Genomic DNA, 19908 nt, shown 5'->3' with positions numbered 1-19908 from the left:
TTGATATCTGTTACATCCTTACTGCACTTGTTGATTTGATCTGTCACAGACTCTGCGTGCTGTTGTAGGTCAGTATGGTGGTTGTAGGTTTCATGTGCAGTGGTCTGTGCTCTCACAGCAGTCTTGTAATGATGAGCTGCTCCCCTCGGGCCACACACTGTAATTTGTTTCAGACAGACAGTATTTCATCCCCAGCTTGGACCATAAAGCTGTTGAGTTTTCCCTCAGTGATTTCAGGCTAACAGCCAACATGAACACAGCTCTGCGTTTACTTTACTACATTTGATACTGATATTTGAAAATAGAATTTTGTTGATGTTAGAAATTATTATTATTTTTTTTTTTGTGGATCATTGAAAAAACTGTGCCAGAGATTGAGACATCAAAATTTTAAAAACAAGTTTTCATTCATTGGGAATACTGCACCACCTGAACATGATTTAATGCAAAGCAAACTTTGTTCCCCTTTGACATAACCTCACACAAATTACACTTCTGTCACGTGAAGGAAATTCATAATTCTTCCACCTCCCTTTCGTTGGCCCTATTTTTCATTTGGAGACTCATGAGACACTCAGTGAAGAGACATACAGTAAGTATAGGGGAAATTCAGCACTGGACATATGGAATATATTGACAGCTTGGACTCATACAGTATGTAGGAACAGTACATGTGTTTTCTTCAGGCTCATTTGATTTCCTGTGTTCATTTTTGGTAGGTCAACACACACAATCTGTGTCTTGATTTCTTTGTCTCTACAGCAGGGCACAATTTCTTTCCTCACGGAGTAACCACTGTTTTTGGGGCCTCCTCTGAACCTTGTGGTTTACAACATGTATTGTTTAACATCAAGGTCCCATGTGCATCTTTTATCCATTAATCCAAACTTCTGATGTTTGTCTCATTTTTATTCATTTAAAGAAATTTGCTCAACATTTTGGAAACGTATCAGTTTTTTTGCTCAGTTTGTAGATAATATTATAAAGAGCACGGTCTAGACCTGATGTATATGGAGAGTACCTTGAGATAACTTTTTTGTTATGATTCGGAGCTATATAAATAAAATTGAATTGAATTGAATTGACTAATTGACAAATAGAATAAGTAAGAGCGTCAAGCTGTGGTTTAATGTGTGCTAACATGCGAACCATCCCAGGATGAACAACAGTGTGGCGTGTTGATTGTCATCCAGTGGAGACGTTCCATAGGACAGACACGTGTTACTGGGCAGAGGGAGATACAGATGGGTGAGAAATTAAAGGAAAAGCCAACATGAAATGTCTCAGTAAGGTGTTGGGCCATCATGTGCCACCAGAACAGCTTCATTATGTCTCTATACTGATTCTTCAAGTCTCTGGACTCTAATGGAGGGATGAACACCAACCATCAAAGATATTCCCTTATTTAATGTTGATGATGGTGGTGGAGAGCGCTGTCTAACACGTCAGTCCATGTAGTGTCTCTGTAGGTCATAGCACAGTGACTATGGATGGGGGAATTGTCATCCTGGAAGAGACAGACAGACAGACAGACAGGCAGGCAGACAGACAGACAGGCAGGCAGACAGACAGACAGACAGACAGACAGGCAGATGTGTGGTCATACAAGTACATACTCACACACACAGACACAGACTCACAAAGTGAGAAAAAATAGCATCTGGTAAAGATAATATGTAGGATCAGTTCCACAAACAATCAGAAACACTCTCAGAAACACTTTATTGCCAGGTATGTTACACATACAAGGAATTTGGCCTGATGGACCGCAGCCTCCTGCTAGAGGGAAGTGTCTCAAAGAGTTTGTATCCAGGGTGGGAGGGATCAGCTGCAATCTTACCTGCACGCCTCAGGGTCCTGGAGACGTACAGGTCCTGGAGACGTACAGGTCCTAGAGAGATGGCAGATTGTAGCCAATCACCTTCTCAGCAGAGTGGATGATACGCTGCAGCTGCATGCAATACGGTGCTACAATTTGGGTGATCACAGACCAAATGACTCAGTACCCCTGAGACCTCTTGGTCCCCCCCCAAAGGTCTGGGGCCCCCGGGGGCAGTTGTCTGCCTTCGCCTTCGTTGGTATTCCAACCTTGAAAACATCTGTCCGTCAAAGCTTTTTCTAAATAACCCCATATCTGGCAGGTCCAGACATGGGGTTTGTCTAACTTCAAATGGATGGAACAACAATGATGTTGGCCTGTTTGTCATTTGATTGCGGTTCCTAGGCATCTCCCTTCTGGGCACCCTGCAGATCCCTGAACCACGGCTTTGGAACCACTGTGACCGACTGCATCTTGTAAAAGAGGGGCTGACCTCAGCCCTCTGGCATCACTGAAACACAGCATCCAGCCAGTGGTGCTCTGCAGGCTCAGTGGCTTCAAACCACCACAAGTACAAATAACCAGAGCAAATTTGGAAGTGAAATGATTTTGCTTTCAAAATAAAAGCAAAAGATAAAAGACAGAAGCAAAGAAGTAAAACTACCATTGACTTATGAAAAACAGATCATTCTTGGACATAAGTGTTGGAATGGGCACAGAATGAAAACTGGAATTCAATGCAGAAAAGTCACCATTTTGCACTGGATGCTATTTCAAATGTATTTCAATTGTATTAATGTCTGAAATATAAAAACATTATTTCATTATTAATGTAGAAACTTGAGGGATGAGACAGTCAACAGTCTGATAATTTGGATGAATGGAGAAAGTAAAAATGATGTTTATCCTCCCTGAGCTGTGTTGTAGTAAAATTTTGTGTCTGTAATTTGTGAGTGAACTGTAGCTAAACTTGTCAATTTCAAACTTTTGAACCAACATTTGAGGACTTGGACAATAAAACTAAATATCTTATGCTAATCTACATTTTATGAGGCTGAGCTTGTACATAGTTGACTTTGAGATTGTGGTAACTGCAAACTTTCATGATGGTGAGGGGGGGGGGGGGCGGGGGGATTCTTATGAAATACAAACTTTCCGGAAGTAGTCTACTTTTCAAAATACTGATGGCTTTGTTTTGTAATATTATTTTGGCATTGTTGGCATTGTTGTTATGCTGTTTTTGAATTTGAAATAAGAAAATGTAAGTTTAACATTCCAAAATGCCCCCAATTTGTAGGCCCATGTAAATTCAATAATTTAGGTACAGTTCGACAACTAATTCAGTTTTATTTGGTTAGTGGAACAAGTTACTCTCTCTCCACAAACGGCATCGATTCTCAGCGGGCAACAGTAGCATAAGAAGACTTTTATTGTGAAAACCGCGTCAGGAAGCATGCGTGATATTGCGGGCAGGCTTGTCCCTGAGCTGTCAGCTTATAATAAACCAGAGTTTGTGCGAGAGAGGCAAACGCAAGGTCCGAGCAGTGCAGCTCCACAGGCTCAGCAGCTGTCTCTCAAACACGATACAGATGTTTTAACAAACTCCACAGAGAAACTAACCACCGGACACTTTGGACTTCTGAGGTTTTAATCATCCTGCGTGCACGGTTCAACAACTTCTTCTTCTTCTTTTTTTTTTTTTTTTTTTTCTAATTTTTAATTTTTAATTTTTAATTTCTAATGCTTCACGTGTGATGGCTAATGTGTCGTCGGTTGATGTGGGAGTTTTGTTTCTTATCGTGGTGACAGCATCTTTGGCCAACGGTGAGTAACACTGTGAGACAACAGGGTGGTCAGAAACACTGCTCTCTCTCTCTCACACACACACACACACACACACACACACACACACACACACACACACACACACACACATTTTCATTATTTTCATTATACATTAATCCAGCTGTTGTTTTTTTTTTCTTTTTCAAATTAATTAATCACTGAGTCCAAACAATGTAAGGATAATGATAAATACTGATCTCAGGTAAGCAGAGTGCAGAGTGGTGTACTAGAACAGATCAAACACCCCGAGGTAACTAATTTACCATCACGTGCGACAGAGAACATAAACAGAGCATCACATTTGACCTGCAAATGTTTGGTATCTTTACTGTTTAAACTGCTGAAAATAGTGAATCCACACTTTCAACTGTCATCAGATAGTTGATTAATCAACTAAAGATCGTTGATTAATCAACTAATGACTTTGCTTGTAAGCAGAAGTGCAGCCAGTGTTGATATTACAGTCACTCAGGTTGGATCACCTCTGATAATTTTTATTTTATTTTATTTTATGTATATAGATTCATCTCATTATAATAAAGATTTGGTATTAACTAGAAAAGGGCAGGTCTCACTGATTGCTGTGATGCTGCAGGTTCATCTAACAGAGATGTGAGCCAGAGGAGGGAGGTGGAAGCGGTCAAAGTGAGCACGCTCCTGCCCGCTGGTGTGGACGACCTCGCCACTGTCGCTCCTCACAGTGAGGTGAAGGCGAAGCTGTGCTCTGCCTGTGATCCGCCAGTGGCCAGGAAGCGGGCGAAGAGATGCACGTGTTACACTTACAAAGACAAGGAGTGTGTGTATTACTGCCACCTGGACATCATCTGGATCAACACGCCAGAGTAAGAGTCATTCCCAAACATCCTCCATCTGCATCAGTTTTTAGATGACTACAGTACAGTATTACCTTACTGTGATCCTGCTATAGGGACTTACAGTGTGTCTGTGCTGCTCATGACTTTATAGTGACATCACTGTGGTATTACTGTATCACCCATGTACTTACACCAGTATTAATTTAAAGTTTAAAGCAGCTTTTATGGTGTCATAACATGATGTCTCAGTTGTTCACTGTAGTCGCACAGTCTTTAATCACAGACATCCGCACAGAGGCTCTTATTATTTGAACATTGTGTGTGCTGGTACATGCTCTGACCACATCAGTGCAGGTACACTGTAGGAGGCACAAATATGTCACTTATGCAGAAGAGAAATCCTGAAGAAGAATCGCTTCATTTTTTTTTAAGCTGTGAAAGGATTTGGGGAAAACTGAGCTGCAAAACAAACCAGGCTTTTTCCTCATACGTCAGTATTTCCTGTGTCTGGGTGAACTGTACAAATTAGATGAAATCTGAAGCAGTTTAGACCCTGAGCTCTCAGGTATTTTAATTCCACTTGAGGATTTCAGTGGCCAACAGGAAGCAGGGAGGGGGTCCACCTTTTGGCCATCTGAGAAGTTTCGGTTGTTACTGAGTAACCTGTGAAATTTAGATAGAAAGGACTCATGCACACTCAAGCACATTTACATAATTCACGTTTTTCTGCTGCCAATTTTAAATTTAAACACAAGTTCAAGTCCCTTTGAACCTTTTGATCTCTGTCATGAAAATGACAGCAATAATGAAAGAAGCACTGGTCGACACTGACTGAGCAGATGAGCAGACACTTTTATCCAAACAATGGTTCTCAGGGTGGCTCTGCTCTACGTTATTGGAAAAACCTGGAAACTAAGCGCAGGGCACAACCCGCACACCTTATACCGTTTGACCAACAGAAGACGTTAGCATGATGAGATCAAAGACCTGAGAGAACAGTAACACCTTACAGATGAAGCTGAAAATTGGCTAGGTGCAAACCGAACAGATTTATCTTCCTTTTGTACCCAGTGGTTATAACATGTGGGCTGAATCAAGCTGCAGCCGGAAGGTCTCTCCTCTGAAGTCGTTTGGTGTGGAAATGTATTGCAGATATGAATTGCTAACAGCTCCTGCTCAGACTCAGCACGAAACCAAATGAGTAAATTTTTTTTTCTCTTCACCTTTCTGAAAAGTTCAGAGTCCGCGTGTTTGCACAGGGGGATGCTGTCCACCGCAGGCAGGACAGCACAGTCCACACACGCTCTGCACCTGTTCCTGGTCACTTTTGAACTGATTTGAATGCTCAGCTCATCAGTCATCCTGTTAAATGAGGATTTAGGCTTTATTTTCAACTATTATCATTTACAATTGTCTACAAAACAGCTGTAGCTAGTGATTCAGAGTTCACCCAGAAGCGTGTGTGAAAAGATGAAAACATTTGGGAAGACTGGTTTTACGCTTCTTAGGGGACAGCTTCTAACATACCTGCATTTGTTGCAGTAATTCAACCTTTTGACTTTACTCCTCTGACTTGCTCACGGTTGTTTTAAAAAAGAAAACTTGTTTCTGTTCTCTGTCACAGTACATCAACACTGGTCTCAGTGACAGATTCATTTGAAAGAAGTTAAACAGGGTGTGTTGCTGGGTGTTTTAGGGCGTGTTACAGTAAGGAATTTAGATTTTTGTCACAATTTCATTTGTATCTATTTTAATTACTGTCAGAGAAAAATCTGTACTGTGAGAAATCAAGAAAATGATGCAAGTTCTTCACATTCTTCTCAGCCCAAAGTCATGACAGATACAGTATGAACCTCCATCCCAAGCTGAAAGGTAAAGATCAGATGTAAGGGTCAGATGCAGACATCTTTTCAGATGTGTATTGATTGATGCTATTGTTAGTAAAGGATGAACTGGGGAAAAAAAAACAAGATTTGCTATGTTCTAGGTAACCTAAATAAATAACAATAAAAAGCAGGTGGTTTCAGGATTTCACTCTCAGAGAATATCTTACCCTGTCTCATCCCCTCATGTGCAGAAATATCTTGTCTGAAAAGTCTCTGGTGTAGATGGTTGTATTTGAAAAGTGAACCTGAAACCATTTAGTGTTTAGTACAAATACAGGATGAAAAAACGGCTTGACCCTGCACCTTGTGAATGGTACTTGAAGGACTGTCAGTGGAAGATAAGTCATTTCTATGAGAGAGAGAGATATACGAGGACTTTATGGAACAATTGGTAAAGTGTTGACCTGACTTGATTATTTCCAAAGAAAATCCTCCTGTGCCAGTGCAGGGTTAAAGCTGCACTTGGCAAGATTTTAACATACAAATCCCCATCTGTCATAGCAGACTACTGTTAGTTATGAAGTGGAGCTGCAACAGATGTAAAGCATCTCGTTCTCCTTAAAGGCACCGTGTGGATGTGGATTATTTGCTCAGTAGTTGTGCTTTGAAACTTTGTTTTTAGAAGTGGGTTGTTGTTGGTATCATGCAGCAGGACATACTGTCCCAGCACATGTAGGTGCACAAACTCACTGGGAAACTCTACAACTACATTTCCTGTAGTCCACTGATTGACATCCAACATAGGGAGTAAACAAGATGTCCGCTAACAAGTGAAAATGGATGTAAACAATGTATGATTTAACATATCAGGCTTTTCATTTGTTTTATGAGTAAGGAAATCAATTTCAGTGAGAAACACTGAATGTAAACTTGAAAACTCAACAGGGCACCTTAATGGTTACCCTACCCTACCTCTTTGGTCAAGTGAAATTCTAGTCATGAGTAAAGACTCTGACATCAAGGAATTTCAGCTAAAGTGACCAGAACAACAAATGCCCTCTTGGAAATCAAGAGGAGGAAGAACAGAGGATGCAGAGGAGGAATGAAGAGATGAGAGAAGAGAGCTGGGTCCAGACAGGAGAGACTGATGGAGGAGAGCGAATCTCTCTTTGATCATCATGGGTAACATGAGAACGCTGGAATATAAAGATGAATGCTGGAGATGGACGAGCAAGTGGCCCTGGTGAGGAATTGGAGGGATTTTTGTGAGCGTAGCGTTTCAGAGAAAGATGGCGACAGGAAGATGTTCTGGATCCCATTATTGCTATTGACAGATTTCAGATGGTTCGGGCAGGCAAGAATAAAGCGGCTTGCTGCTTTTATTAACAACAGATGGCGCCACCCTGGTCATATTACTGTGAAGGAACATTTCTGCTGTCCAGATATTTAAATGTTAGCCGTGGGGCTATGTCCATACAACATTCCCAGGGAGTTCTCACACACCATCTTGGTTGTCGTTAACATCCTCCCTCCGCTAACCTGGCAACCACGTGTGACATCTTCTCTCTCTTACTGCGAGGCTCCACACTCTGCAACCCAGCGCTCCTTCATAGTCTCCGGTGACTTCAACTGGACAAGACTCCTCTTTCATTCAGCTTGTGTAAAACCAAAACAATGAGCTGAAAGATACTTGAACACACCATAGAGCTGAGAAAATGTGGGCAGATCAGAATTAGGAAAAGGAAACTGAACAAAGAGGGATTTGGAGCAATATGGCCTCCACCCACACCTCCATCACCTGCATTGTTACATCAGGAGGGAGAGGGTTAGGGAGAAACTGATAACGTAGACCTCAACCACCTTCTTTTGTCAACTGATGTCAGCATCAGGGCTATGAGACTTTAGAAAGCTCATCCAGAGCCACAAGCCCCAACAGTTTTCCCAGGCTGAGTAGCACTAACTGTGATGAGTGAACCAGCCTTAATGTGTAAAATGGTAAAAACATATGATGTGTGCAAGCCAACTGCTTGGTCAGAGCGTTGGAGTTCAGCAGGATCATCTGCCATGTTAACACAGATCCTGACAAAACACAGCACAGCCAGATCCTTTTTGAATATTCGTTACAATCCTCTCTTCAAAGGAGAGCACTTTTCTTTTTTTGCAGTGTGCTTACAGAGAGCCAGCTGTAAGAGGAGCACATGGCATTGTTTCTTCTGAATTCAGCTGGGTCCTCAGGGGCTTGTGGCACAATAATCTGATATATCTATCCATTCTCGATTACAGCTAAGTTGACACTTGCCTCACTACACAAACTAATACACTTCTGGACAGCTCTGCAGTGGGTTAGAGAAGTTTATTGAGTTTCTGTTGTATTTCTTGATGCAGATTTCTTGCCTTGCAAGTGTGGAGAACATCTGGGATTATCATACTTGACCTTGAGAAGATTAATAGGTGGTGCGTTGGAAAGAAAACTGACACTCACCTCCTCAGGAAGTCTGGGTTCAGAGGATCAGAGATTTGAAAACAGAAAGGGTCACCACCTTGCTGGGCCTGTGGTGGAGGAGGTGAGGTTACGTTCCTTGGTATTCAGGGTCAGGCTGAAGATCCCCCAACATGATCAAGGTCTTATGTTGTTGAAGGAAAAGGTGGTACTAAATGGTTTTTCATTCATGGTGAAGCTCTGTAATGTCTTTTTGGCTTATTCTTCATAGACATTTACAGCCATGTGGGGAGGAGAAGATAAGACCGGAGGGCAGGGTCAGTGTGGTCAGCTCACGATGTGGATGCTCTGAGAGCAGTGAAGCACACAAGCTGCTTGTCTGAAATTAAAGGAAAAATCAGATTTATTACAACTTAGGCTTTATTTTTGTGGTTTTGGCCCATCGTTTCTTCCAGTAATAATAAGAACTGCACTCACCAAGTTTATTGCTGAGATCTGGGAACACGGAAACATCACAACGTAGCCCAACAAGGCAAGAGACACAAGCAGTCAGACGATCCAAAAGGTTGCGAACAAAATCACAAGGTTCATTAAAAGTATCTGAAAGAGAAAATGTCAGCAAATGGTAAAACTATTTCCCAGACTGTCTGTTGTTTAATCTGCTTAAAAACATCAGTCACCCTGCTCATTACTAACATTATTACCTCCATGTTTTTCCTGACCTTGATATGCCCTTTGGTTTGGTATTTCACATCCTGGATAGCGTGCATTGGTGTAGAACTGACTTACCAGTCTAATAGGTATACGTGTTCAATCTATTGACTCCAAATTAGTTGTGTAATAAGTGTGGAGCTCATGTTAAACTGTTGCTGACGCTGTTTTCAGAGAGGTTAAATATGGTCATTTTGGAGGCTGCAGCCTTTGATGGTGTGTTACTGGACTGTGTTATTCTGAAATGTGTTTCCTATAGCCTTTCACCATCTTGTATCCAAATGGTGGAGAAGAAAATATTAGAAACATCTGTCAGTATAATGCAGTCCAGTATAACACCACTATCTTATAAGACACAAAGACTACAAAGGTAGAATGGATTCCTCTGCGTACGCCACATTGCTACGGCACAGAACTGCATTAGTGTGCCTTGAAAACTGGTAGGTCAGTCTAATGCACAGGGCTTCCTGTCTGCCTTTGTCACTCACCACATTGTATATGTGTGTGTCATATTTTAGGCATACTGTACCATATGGTATGTCCAGTTACCAGGGTTCCCTGCGAATGAGACGCTCTGCTGGGACTGAGAACCAGGGGAGGGGGGCAGAAGCCCAGCGCTGTGTGTGTGCACTGCAGACTGACTCTGACTGCAGCAGCTTCTGCATGCACAGGTAAGTGTGGCACAGGAGAAGAACAGATGCAGTCTTCATCTACAGTTTCCACAAGTACATGTAAGAAATATTAGAGATAAGAGACAGCAACAGAAAACAACATTTCTTCAACCATATCATCGTACTAAAATACACACATGGAAATGGTGGACAGGTGTCCATGTCCAACAAATCAGACACTTAGGCCACTGTCCTGTTTCAGTCCACAGGATGTACTGACCTGTGGTAACCATAGCAGCAATGCTTATTCTTGACGCTACATTACAAGTTTAACATCAGCTCATAAAATGTACCTACCTACTAAGTTAAATATATAAACACAGAGGATTTCAACATTGCCAGCCCTTACATCAGGTTAGTTACTATAGAGTACATACATCTTTCACCCAGTGCAGAAAATAGTGCCACTCTTCTGGTTCATGGTGGTCTTTGCCTTGTTGTGAATTCTGGGTAATTTAGCAACAACTGATTAGACGTGGCCCTACGTGTCTGTTTTTTTTTTTTTTACACAGCAGGCAGAGGAGGCCACCCCGAGACGAAGGATCAGCACCTCTGCTCAGTGGGCCTGCTATGAAATGAAGCCATCAGTGACATTCTCAGAATCTGGACATACATTGTCTTTTACATAAGGCATCCCCTTGTTTGAAGAGGTAACATGTAACTCTACGTTTCTGTAGACGGACATGTGTTTGTAGAGTGCGCTCAGTGCCTTGTCATCAGACTGATGGATGAATATCTGCAAAGCTGGTTTGCACAAAAACTGAAAGTGGGGGATACGGAGTGCGTGCCCCCACCCCCGACTTTCTGCCAGTGTCTGTTTGGCAGGTGTGGACAATGTTTTTCATAATCCTGTCACAACTTAGGATGGTTTACATGATCAGTTTGTGTTGAAAGACTTTGGAAGAGAGTGCTGCTCACACATGTCCGTGCCACGTGATGCGGAGGCCACTTCAAGAGCTGCTGACATCCGACTCCACCACCTCAACCCATGTCATTGAAACATCAACCGCAAGAAATGTAATGTAAAGGCCGCGTTTCCTCAACAGGGACAACATTTAACCTTCCTGTCTGCATCAGCGTTCGGTCACGGCCTGTAACTCTGTGTTATTTTTAAAAATTCAGAATTCATGAAAGATTTGGTTTTGGGGTTTTAGGTCGTTACCTTATGAATGGAGTTCATCAGTAACTCTTGAAAACACGCAGATCACAACATGTCAGTGAATTACTGAAACAACAATAAGCAAAACTCTGTGTACAGTATTTACTCTATTAAGCTGAATCCATTGCAAAGTCTTGTGTATATGAAATGTGTTTCAGTATATATAGGCTATAAATTATATTTTCGTACAATACCCACATGTACAATAAAGGTATATAATGAGATGTATATAAAATTATATATGTGATCATGCTAATCAGCAGTCCTCTGTGGTAAAGAACCCAGTCAAGTAAAAAATAACCGTACAGCAAATGTATATTGTATTTATCTTCTGTCTTTTAATGATTTAGTTTCCGTCTCTGACAAAAGGAAGAGATGGATTCCTTGCTATATGTTAGAAAGAGCCTGATGTTGGTTTTATTTAAGCGTATTTAAAATTTATCGGAGTCCCTTTACATTCATACTTAATTCATCTATCAAGAGACTCTGAATTAGTCTAGCCTATATCTGTCCTGACTGATGCCAGCATGTCAGCACTCCATGTGTGTTGCATTGCACACTTTGTCCACAGTGTCCTCCTACATTTCACTAACTGACATATATTGTATCTGCTAATGGATTTGTGTCTCTATACTATACAAAGATAAAACCATATAGTAAAACTGCACTTTTAAGTAGTGTGCCCTTCGTGAAGCGAGGCAGAAAGTAAGCTGTGGTGGGGGACTGTTTAACACATCTAACTTCCCTGCAGAAGACTGAAGAAGATGTTTGTGTCCTGTCCCAGTGAAACAATGCTCACTTCTTTCCTCTAACCATAAGAGAACTCTGTGTGTAGAGGTCAGGGTGGTAAATGGGTGTATAACACATCTTTGTTGAAGGAAACCGGAGTTTGTGTCCCGTCACAATCCAAATTAATGTTTGGTTTTTAACCATAACCACAATCTTTCCCTAACCTCAGCCAAGTGTTTACTTGCCCAACCTTAATTATGGTGTATTTGCCATAACCACAGTCTTAGCCATACTGTGGGTGCCATGCACTGATCCTGAAGAAAGAATAAAAAAAAAAAAAAAAAAGTTTTAAACAAGTTGGCAAAAGCATTGTCAATTAACGTAATCCAGAATATTCTGTCTGGCAAAGGTGCCGATCTAAGGTTTGCTGTTCTCATCATGGCAGAGGATAGTTTCTTGAAGAAATATCAGATAGTTCACTCTAATTTTCTGTCAGCGATCGTTCTGGGACTGTTGCCAGCAAAACAGATTCAAGAATGTTCCACATAAATACTCAAGTACCCACTTTGCCCACAAGTGGTTGTAATGACAGACCGCAAATGTTCGAGTAGCAGTGATAAATAAAATCATTACGTGAATTTAAAAAAAAAAAAAAAAAAAAAAAAAAACCTCCAACAACAATTCTATTCTTTGTGGCTGTTGCTGATATCCACTGAGGAGCATCTTAAACCAAATAATATGTTCTATGAAAATGCTGGAGTCAGTCGTGGATAAAATTTAATCCAGTTGAGAATCCTTGAGCTTTTTCATTATTTTTTTTCATCTTTCTAATAACGCTTGGTATGAGTCTTGCTTTTGAAGGTATAATGAAAGTAGGATTGTTTGTTGTGAGGAATGTGCTGGAAAAAAAAAAACCTCCACGGTACAAACACAGAGGCTCTTCGGTAAAACTGCACAGACAACTGCACTGGAAATAGAACCTTTATGATTTCATAGTACAGACCAGTTTCTGTTTATAAATAATTATACCACAAAAAGTCACAGCTGGCATTTAACAGATTCATCAGATATTGTTCTAAATAATAATTTTGTGGATTTATTAAGTATATGTGCAAAATGTGGTTGTTCTTAAAACAGAAAGTTTTCATAGAAAAATGAGTTTTGAATGATACCCAGCCCTAACTGATTCTGAGCAAACTTCCTTTAGTTTGCAGGTGTATGAAGTGGCCTCTACCATCATCTGTCAGTGCTGTTGATTTTGGCAGGAGAGAAATTTTCTATTATGAGAGCGGTGGATAATTGAAAGTAGGTGCTGACTGATTTTAGCTGTACACTCTGTCAGAGCTGTAGGAAGAAAGTGCCCCACCTGAATTAAACTTACATTATTCTATGTTCAAGAACATACAAGTATTTTATAATTGACATGTCAGTGATATTACGTATGCCAAGAAATGCAGATCGTTACTTCATTTGTTATTCTTTCCTTTTGTTTCCTGTCAGACAAGAACATTGACAACAGAAGCCTTTACCATTAAGAACAGACCTCAAACAACATATTGCTCCATAGTATGACCGCATTATATGAGATCCATGTGCGCGGATGTAAAGGAGCCACATAGGCAGCTCACACAGATGTGCACACATGTTATTTGTGCAAATAATTTACAGCACACACAGAAAATCTCAGCTCTCATGAGCAATATTGTGGCCTTCGAGGAGAAACCCACTGGAGCATGTGCAGAATCTGAAGCAGCGTGTGACTGTTATTCCTGAGCACAAAACTACTCTCACTGATCTCTTGATCACAAAACTTTCACCTGCTCACTCTTGATTTTCCTTTTGGGAACAAGTGGGCAGACCCAATCACCACCGTTTCCCTAAATATGATTGGTTGTGTGGGTCCACTATCTTGGACAGTTAAGTACAGCAGCAACAGTTTAACAAAGCACATAGACCATGAAAAGTGGCCTGAGATAACAAATCCTTCATTCATGGGCAATGACACCTAGTATAATATTTTGAATGGTATAATAACTCTCATTATTGTTTGCATGACCTAACTGTTGGTAACCTGTAACTGTTGCTTTGTTATCCAAACTTAGACTGAAGGTTCATATTATTGGGTATCAGTCTCTGTTTAAGTTGAAAAAAAGAAAAGAAAAATAAAGGTAAAGGTAATATAAGTTTTAGGTAAATGTTTTTTTTTCTCAGTCAGTCCAACATATGTGAAGATATATTGCGTTAAAAAGAAAAGTCAGTACATTGAAAATTTAATTCTTTGAAAATATTTTTTAGAAGTTTTTAACTTCTTTTTTTTTCCCACAGAGGGAAAAAAATGAAAGAATAAATATTTTGGTTAGTTTAACCAGTGTATATAATCAAAAAGAAATTTCTCACATGCTCTTGTTCTTTTGCTGCAGGTTCCAGGCCACGTGTTTTAAAAACATATCACTTCCCAGAGGGATGAAATGAACTCTGTCATGCTGTTTTAGTTTTTAATAACTTTCTGGCTACAGTCTGCTCTATGAATGTATAATGGATGTTAAAAACTTCACTTAGTTATATCATTCTCCAATGAAAAGTAAGTCTCATACTGACATCACATTCAGTAAGATCTGATTCCCATGGCTGATTCCCAGATTTTCCAATGATGTATACTTACTGTGAGCCTCTGTGGAGGATGTCCCACTGGTTGATGGTCTTTGTTTGTCTGAAATGAAGATAGCAAAAATAAAAGAATGACAAACCATCCATTCAAATATATTAACTCTACATGAGAAAAACAGAAGTGTGTTGCATTGCTAATTACCAGTTGCTAACATACTGATTGCATGTACCTAACTAGCTAAAGCACAGACTGTATGAGCTGAAGACAGGTGGTGTGACTGTGATAGTTATGGTTAATTTAAATAATAATCAAAAAGTACTTTCAATAGGACTTTGTGGTTAGTCATACTTACCTTATGGTGACAAGCAACAGGACAGGTTGGTTGAAATTGTTTTGAGAGGTCGTTTTCAGTACGTTGGTGGGTGTCTGCCCATCTGTCTCTCTGTCCACCTGTCTCACTGCAATAATATCACAACTGTGTAAGATACAGGTGTGTAGTTGAGATGAAAATACATTCTATACATTCTATAACGTCTTAATGAGTACTGTAATAATATAGTAATTCCTTATGAGGGCTCATGGGTGGGACTGTCAACATGTTGACAGACGTCATGGCTGGTGTGATCCCGCTGCAAGATGGTCTCTAGGGAACATCAGTGTACAGAAGATTATGAGTAAAACTCAGCTCCCAGTTTCCACACTGTGACGCTGAAGTTATGAGGACAAATTCGGACTCTGTCTCCAATCACAGAACAGCGTCCAATCAGAGCAGATGCTGAAGGAGTGGAAGATTTTCAAGATGCACAACAGCTCTGGCTTTTCTGTGACCTAGGTGGGTTCACACACATAGACAGGACATTAAATTTTTACCATAGTCAGACATAATTAATCCCATGTGGAAAAGCCTGCTTTGTTCAGACACAACGGTGCCTGCTCTTTATCATCACACGTTTACTAAAGCCCTATTTATTTATTTTTTTAGTGTCTTTGTGTAACCTCACCACTGATCGTTCACAGACTGTATTCAGTCCCTCTCTCTCTTTTTTTTTTAATTTTTACATTATTAATACAGATCTTTACTACTGGGCAGTGCAGTGGAGCAGTGGCTGGCACTGTTCTGTGTGGAGTGTGCATGTTCTCCCTGTGTAGACGGATGCGTCAGGCTGAACAGACTGAACAGCCTGAAAGTGGAACAACAACAACAGATGTTGACTAAACATCTACAAATTTAGATTTATTTATTTTACAAACTTAAGAAATATCTGTCAACATCACTTTACAAGCTCAAAACCTAATTGGCTGTAATTTGTGCCCATCATTTTTTTGTGTTACATCATTTTTCTGAGATTTCTAAGAAGATTTATTTATTTATTTGAGATGGACATAGACACTGTCTCAGGGATATCCTCCAGAAGTATCAGTCACATGGAACGATTTCATTGTATGTTTTGTGTGTGCGTTAAGGTTTGGTGGACTTACGACTCTGATAAGGAGGACGTTTTTTGACTCTTCTCTTCTGGCTTTGTCCTGTGGAATGTCAACGTCTAGTACAGACCACATCCTGTAATTTCCTCATGGTTAAAACGCCTTTCAGGAATGATGAGTTACAGATGAGTTATGAGGAGCGCAGTGAATATTTCACTCTTCGCTTTGTCTCGTTAAAGTTAATTTAGATATTTACGTTAATTTTCTCTCTGTGAGTGTAGTGGAGTTGTCCTTTTGTTTATGTATTTATTATTGTAATTATAAACTTATCTATTTACATAATCATAATTATAAACTTCTCCTACAACAATGGATAAGCTTCTTGAAAATAAGGTAAGAATACAGTACACAGGACATGTGTCACGGCCGAACAAGGACAGAACCCAAAAGCACAACTCCAATACGTAAAATCAAAAAAAGAAGTATTTTTGAACAAAGTAGCAAATGATAATCGCCCTATCGGGGAAAAAAACGCTAGGAAACAAAATGTCAAAAGGAACAAAAAATCACTCTCTCGAGGAAACACAAAATCACTCTAGTGAGGAGAACACAAAATCACTCTAGTGAGGAGAACACAAAATCACTCTAGTGAGGAGAACACAAAATCACTCTAATGAGGAGAACACAAAATCACTCTAATGAGGAGAACACAAAATCACTCTTACGAGGAAAACACAAAATCACTCTTACGAGGAAAACACAAAATCACTCTTACGAGGAAAACACAAAATCACTCTTGCGAGGAAAACACAAAATCTCTCTTACGAGGAAAACAAACTGAAACAAAAGGCAAGGCAACAAGGCAAACTTAGCGAGATCAAAGTACAAAAGAACAACACAAAACCTGATATGAGAATAGACGATAAAGAGACGCTGGTTCACTTGAAAAGGACAAGACGAACTGGCACGGAACAAGTGGAGACACAGACTATATATACACAACAGGTAAGGGGAAACAGGTGGAAACAATTAGGGCGGGGAAGACAATCACAACGGCGGGAAACCAGACAAAGGCAGGAAGTAAAATGAGACGAGACACACAAGGGCAATAATTTCAAAATAAAACAGGAAACCACAAGACAACATAGACACGAGACTAAACATAAGTCATATTTTACGGACCATGACAACATGTCAAGGGTCATCCTGTTTGATTATTGGTCAGTTTAATGTCCAAATAATTTCATGCCTGTAGCACGACTTAGTGCAGGTCCTATCATAATGACATGAGGACTAATCCACAGCTGACACCAGTTTTATGATTACAAAGACCTGCCAAATAAGAACTAGAAAAAAAACCCACTACATGCAGTATTTAGGGGTCTTCTTTTTCAAAGCAGACCTTTGACTTCTCTGCTCTCGCCACTGGTAACAGATTTTATCTTCATCTAGGACATGTTGTTTGGCCTGAAGGGTCTGACAGACACTTAGACTTTTTTTTAGGGATATCTTGTTGGTCTTTTGAGCAAATCCGTGCATGCTTGCTTGTCAAAACCATGTATACAGGTCACACACAGGTTTTGAAATTGCAGTGCTCCCTAGGCCCACAGTGTTACGCTAGATAAATTAGAAAAATAGCTATACAAAAACACATTGACATAACACTGTCAGACAGAGAAAGAGGTTCATGTTTTCTAGCTGATCTATTGGTTCCACTACTGATCTGTTCTCCCACTTATAACCCTTGTGAAAAAAGTTAAATTATTACCTGTCAAAAACAAACATTTTGGTTGAACATGCCTGGTAGTGCTGGGCGGTATGAGCAAAATTCTATATCACGGCATTTTTCAAAATTACATCGGTTTCACGGTATTGGACGCCGTGAATCCGTCTCTCTCAACTGTGCTGATAGGAACCATGTCTTTAGCTATATGAATTGTTATGAGTTGGTTATCTCCATCCACCGCTTGCTTTTTCTCTCTTACAGCATACCTTTAGCAAACGCTTCAACAAGTGACATCTGGAAGGTCTTCATCAGAGCAGAGAGAAATTCAAAAGATTAAAATGTACATATATGGGTTATAGAACAGGTATTCACAGTCTCAAACATAGAGCCAAAAGAAAAACTGCTGCTCACAGATGACATTTGGCAGACTGGGAGGGCCCCTCCTGCTGGAACAATATTCTGATATCAATACCTGTTCAAAACCTAAATCTAAACTTCAGGGAAAATGTGTGAGGTAAAACGTATACAGTCAGGATCATCTGTGGCCTTTATGGAGCCAACAAATACAAACGGACTTTTCAGCGATGACATTCAACACAACCCAGGACTGTGTATCAGAAAAAAAAAAAAAAACTTATCACAGGAAATTTGTATGTGAAACATGTGTGTGTTGATCCACATAACACATAGTGTAACTGTACCACATGGTGCTCTCTGTGTGACAAAGCTGACGCAGTTGGTTGAGACGAGTCATCCCTTTGCTGTACCCTACCCTACCCTCATGTTGCTTTAATTTCCTGTGTATGAAGCATTACGTTAACTATTGTATTTACTATCAGGTGTTGTTTTTCTTAGCTTAGCAGACATGGTGCCAATCAAACCTCATGCTTTGTGACCCTTTTTAACTGTTAGATATGTGTGTGACTTTTTTTCAAAATGTGGATTATCAGTTAAGACCAGTGAGAAGCTGCAGCAGAAAGCAGAAAATTTGTCAAAACTGAAGTTTTTGTTGAAACTGTGCAACAGCTGAAACAACATTTGAATATGGTTTGGGTCTAAAATGTGAGTATATCCTTAAAAATATGGACACTCATCAAACATACATATGGAAAAGATGGTCTGTAGTAAATTTATGTTATTTCACATGCAGCCGCACCACTCTACCGTCAGCAGTGACTGTCGCAATTATATACATTTCATTCCATATGGACACAGAAGTTAACTTTTCATGTTGGTTGAAATTTAATAGTCGTTATCTTACTAAGCCAACTGCAGCTGGGACAAAGAAGAGCCGGTGTTTGTATTTTACACTTCTCAGTAACTGCAGTTACATAATACACAATACCTCTCCTCAACCATCCATCAGTCTCACATGCCATACTGGTTACATTCATCTGCAAAACAAATCTGAATGAACTGTCATGTAACAGGCAGCCAGATGTCTGGTATGACGTGTATGGTGCTATTACACACGTTTTCAGTTTTCAGCGTTTTAAAGCTAATGAGCTTCTTCTTGCTGTGCTCTTCAACCACTGAGTATCTGTGGTGGAGCAGATGTACAGTTCAGATCAGTTCCTTTGTGGGAACTGCTACTGTGTCTTCATGCACCACCTCTGTCTGAGCAGAGAAAAAAACTGTTTTCTGTAGCACACATGCAACATGTTAGTGTAGGGTGCTTGTCGAAAAAGCAGTTTTTATGAATCCACATGGCAACTTGAGAAACATCACAGCTGGGATTTTCTTATTTTACGTCATTCTCTCGTAATTTTCACATTAGCGCAAATCCCATTTCCTTTCTAACATTCTGAGGGATCCCTTTTATAAGGCACTATGGAACAGTCTGAAATTAGTTTTAACCATCTTACTGATTCAGAAATAAGGATGGCTTAAGGAGGATGACTCAAACTGTTGTTTACACTGCATACTGATGCTTTAAGGAAGCAAAGTTTCACTTTCAATCCCTGGGGATCTAATTTGTCCTCACTGACCTGAACCTTATACTGACATAAGAGATGCTTGTTTGAGAAATTCCCAGAAGAGAGCAGAGGAGCATGTATATGTGCCTGGGTGTGGGCGTGTGTGCACTGAAGTGATGATGAAAACAGAGACAAGAAAAAGCTCTCCTTCCACAAAT

At 40.1% G+C, this 19908-nt stretch overlaps 1 protein-coding gene across 1 annotated transcript; it reads left to right on the top strand.

Annotated features, from left to right (window-relative positions):
* Positions 1 to 3573: 3573 nt before the first annotated feature.
* LOC121179679 (endothelin-2) lies at positions 3574 to 10734 on the top strand. The gene is made up of 4 exons (XM_041034632.1): positions 3574 to 3643; positions 4260 to 4506; positions 9975 to 10127; positions 10640 to 10734. Exons 1-4 carry the CDS (start codon positions 3574 to 3576, stop codon positions 10704 to 10706), a joined length of 537 nt encoding a protein of 178 aa, XP_040890566.1. The 3' UTR covers positions 10707 to 10734.
* Positions 10735 to 19908: the final 9174 nt, after the last annotated feature.

Source organism: Toxotes jaculatrix, chromosome 3 (assembly GCF_017976425.1).
Source record: "Toxotes jaculatrix isolate fToxJac2 chromosome 3, fToxJac2.pri, whole genome shotgun sequence".
Classification (NCBI taxonomy): domain Eukaryota; kingdom Metazoa; phylum Chordata; class Actinopteri; family Toxotidae; genus Toxotes; species Toxotes jaculatrix.
This window is presented reverse-complemented; position numbering and strand designations above follow the sequence as displayed.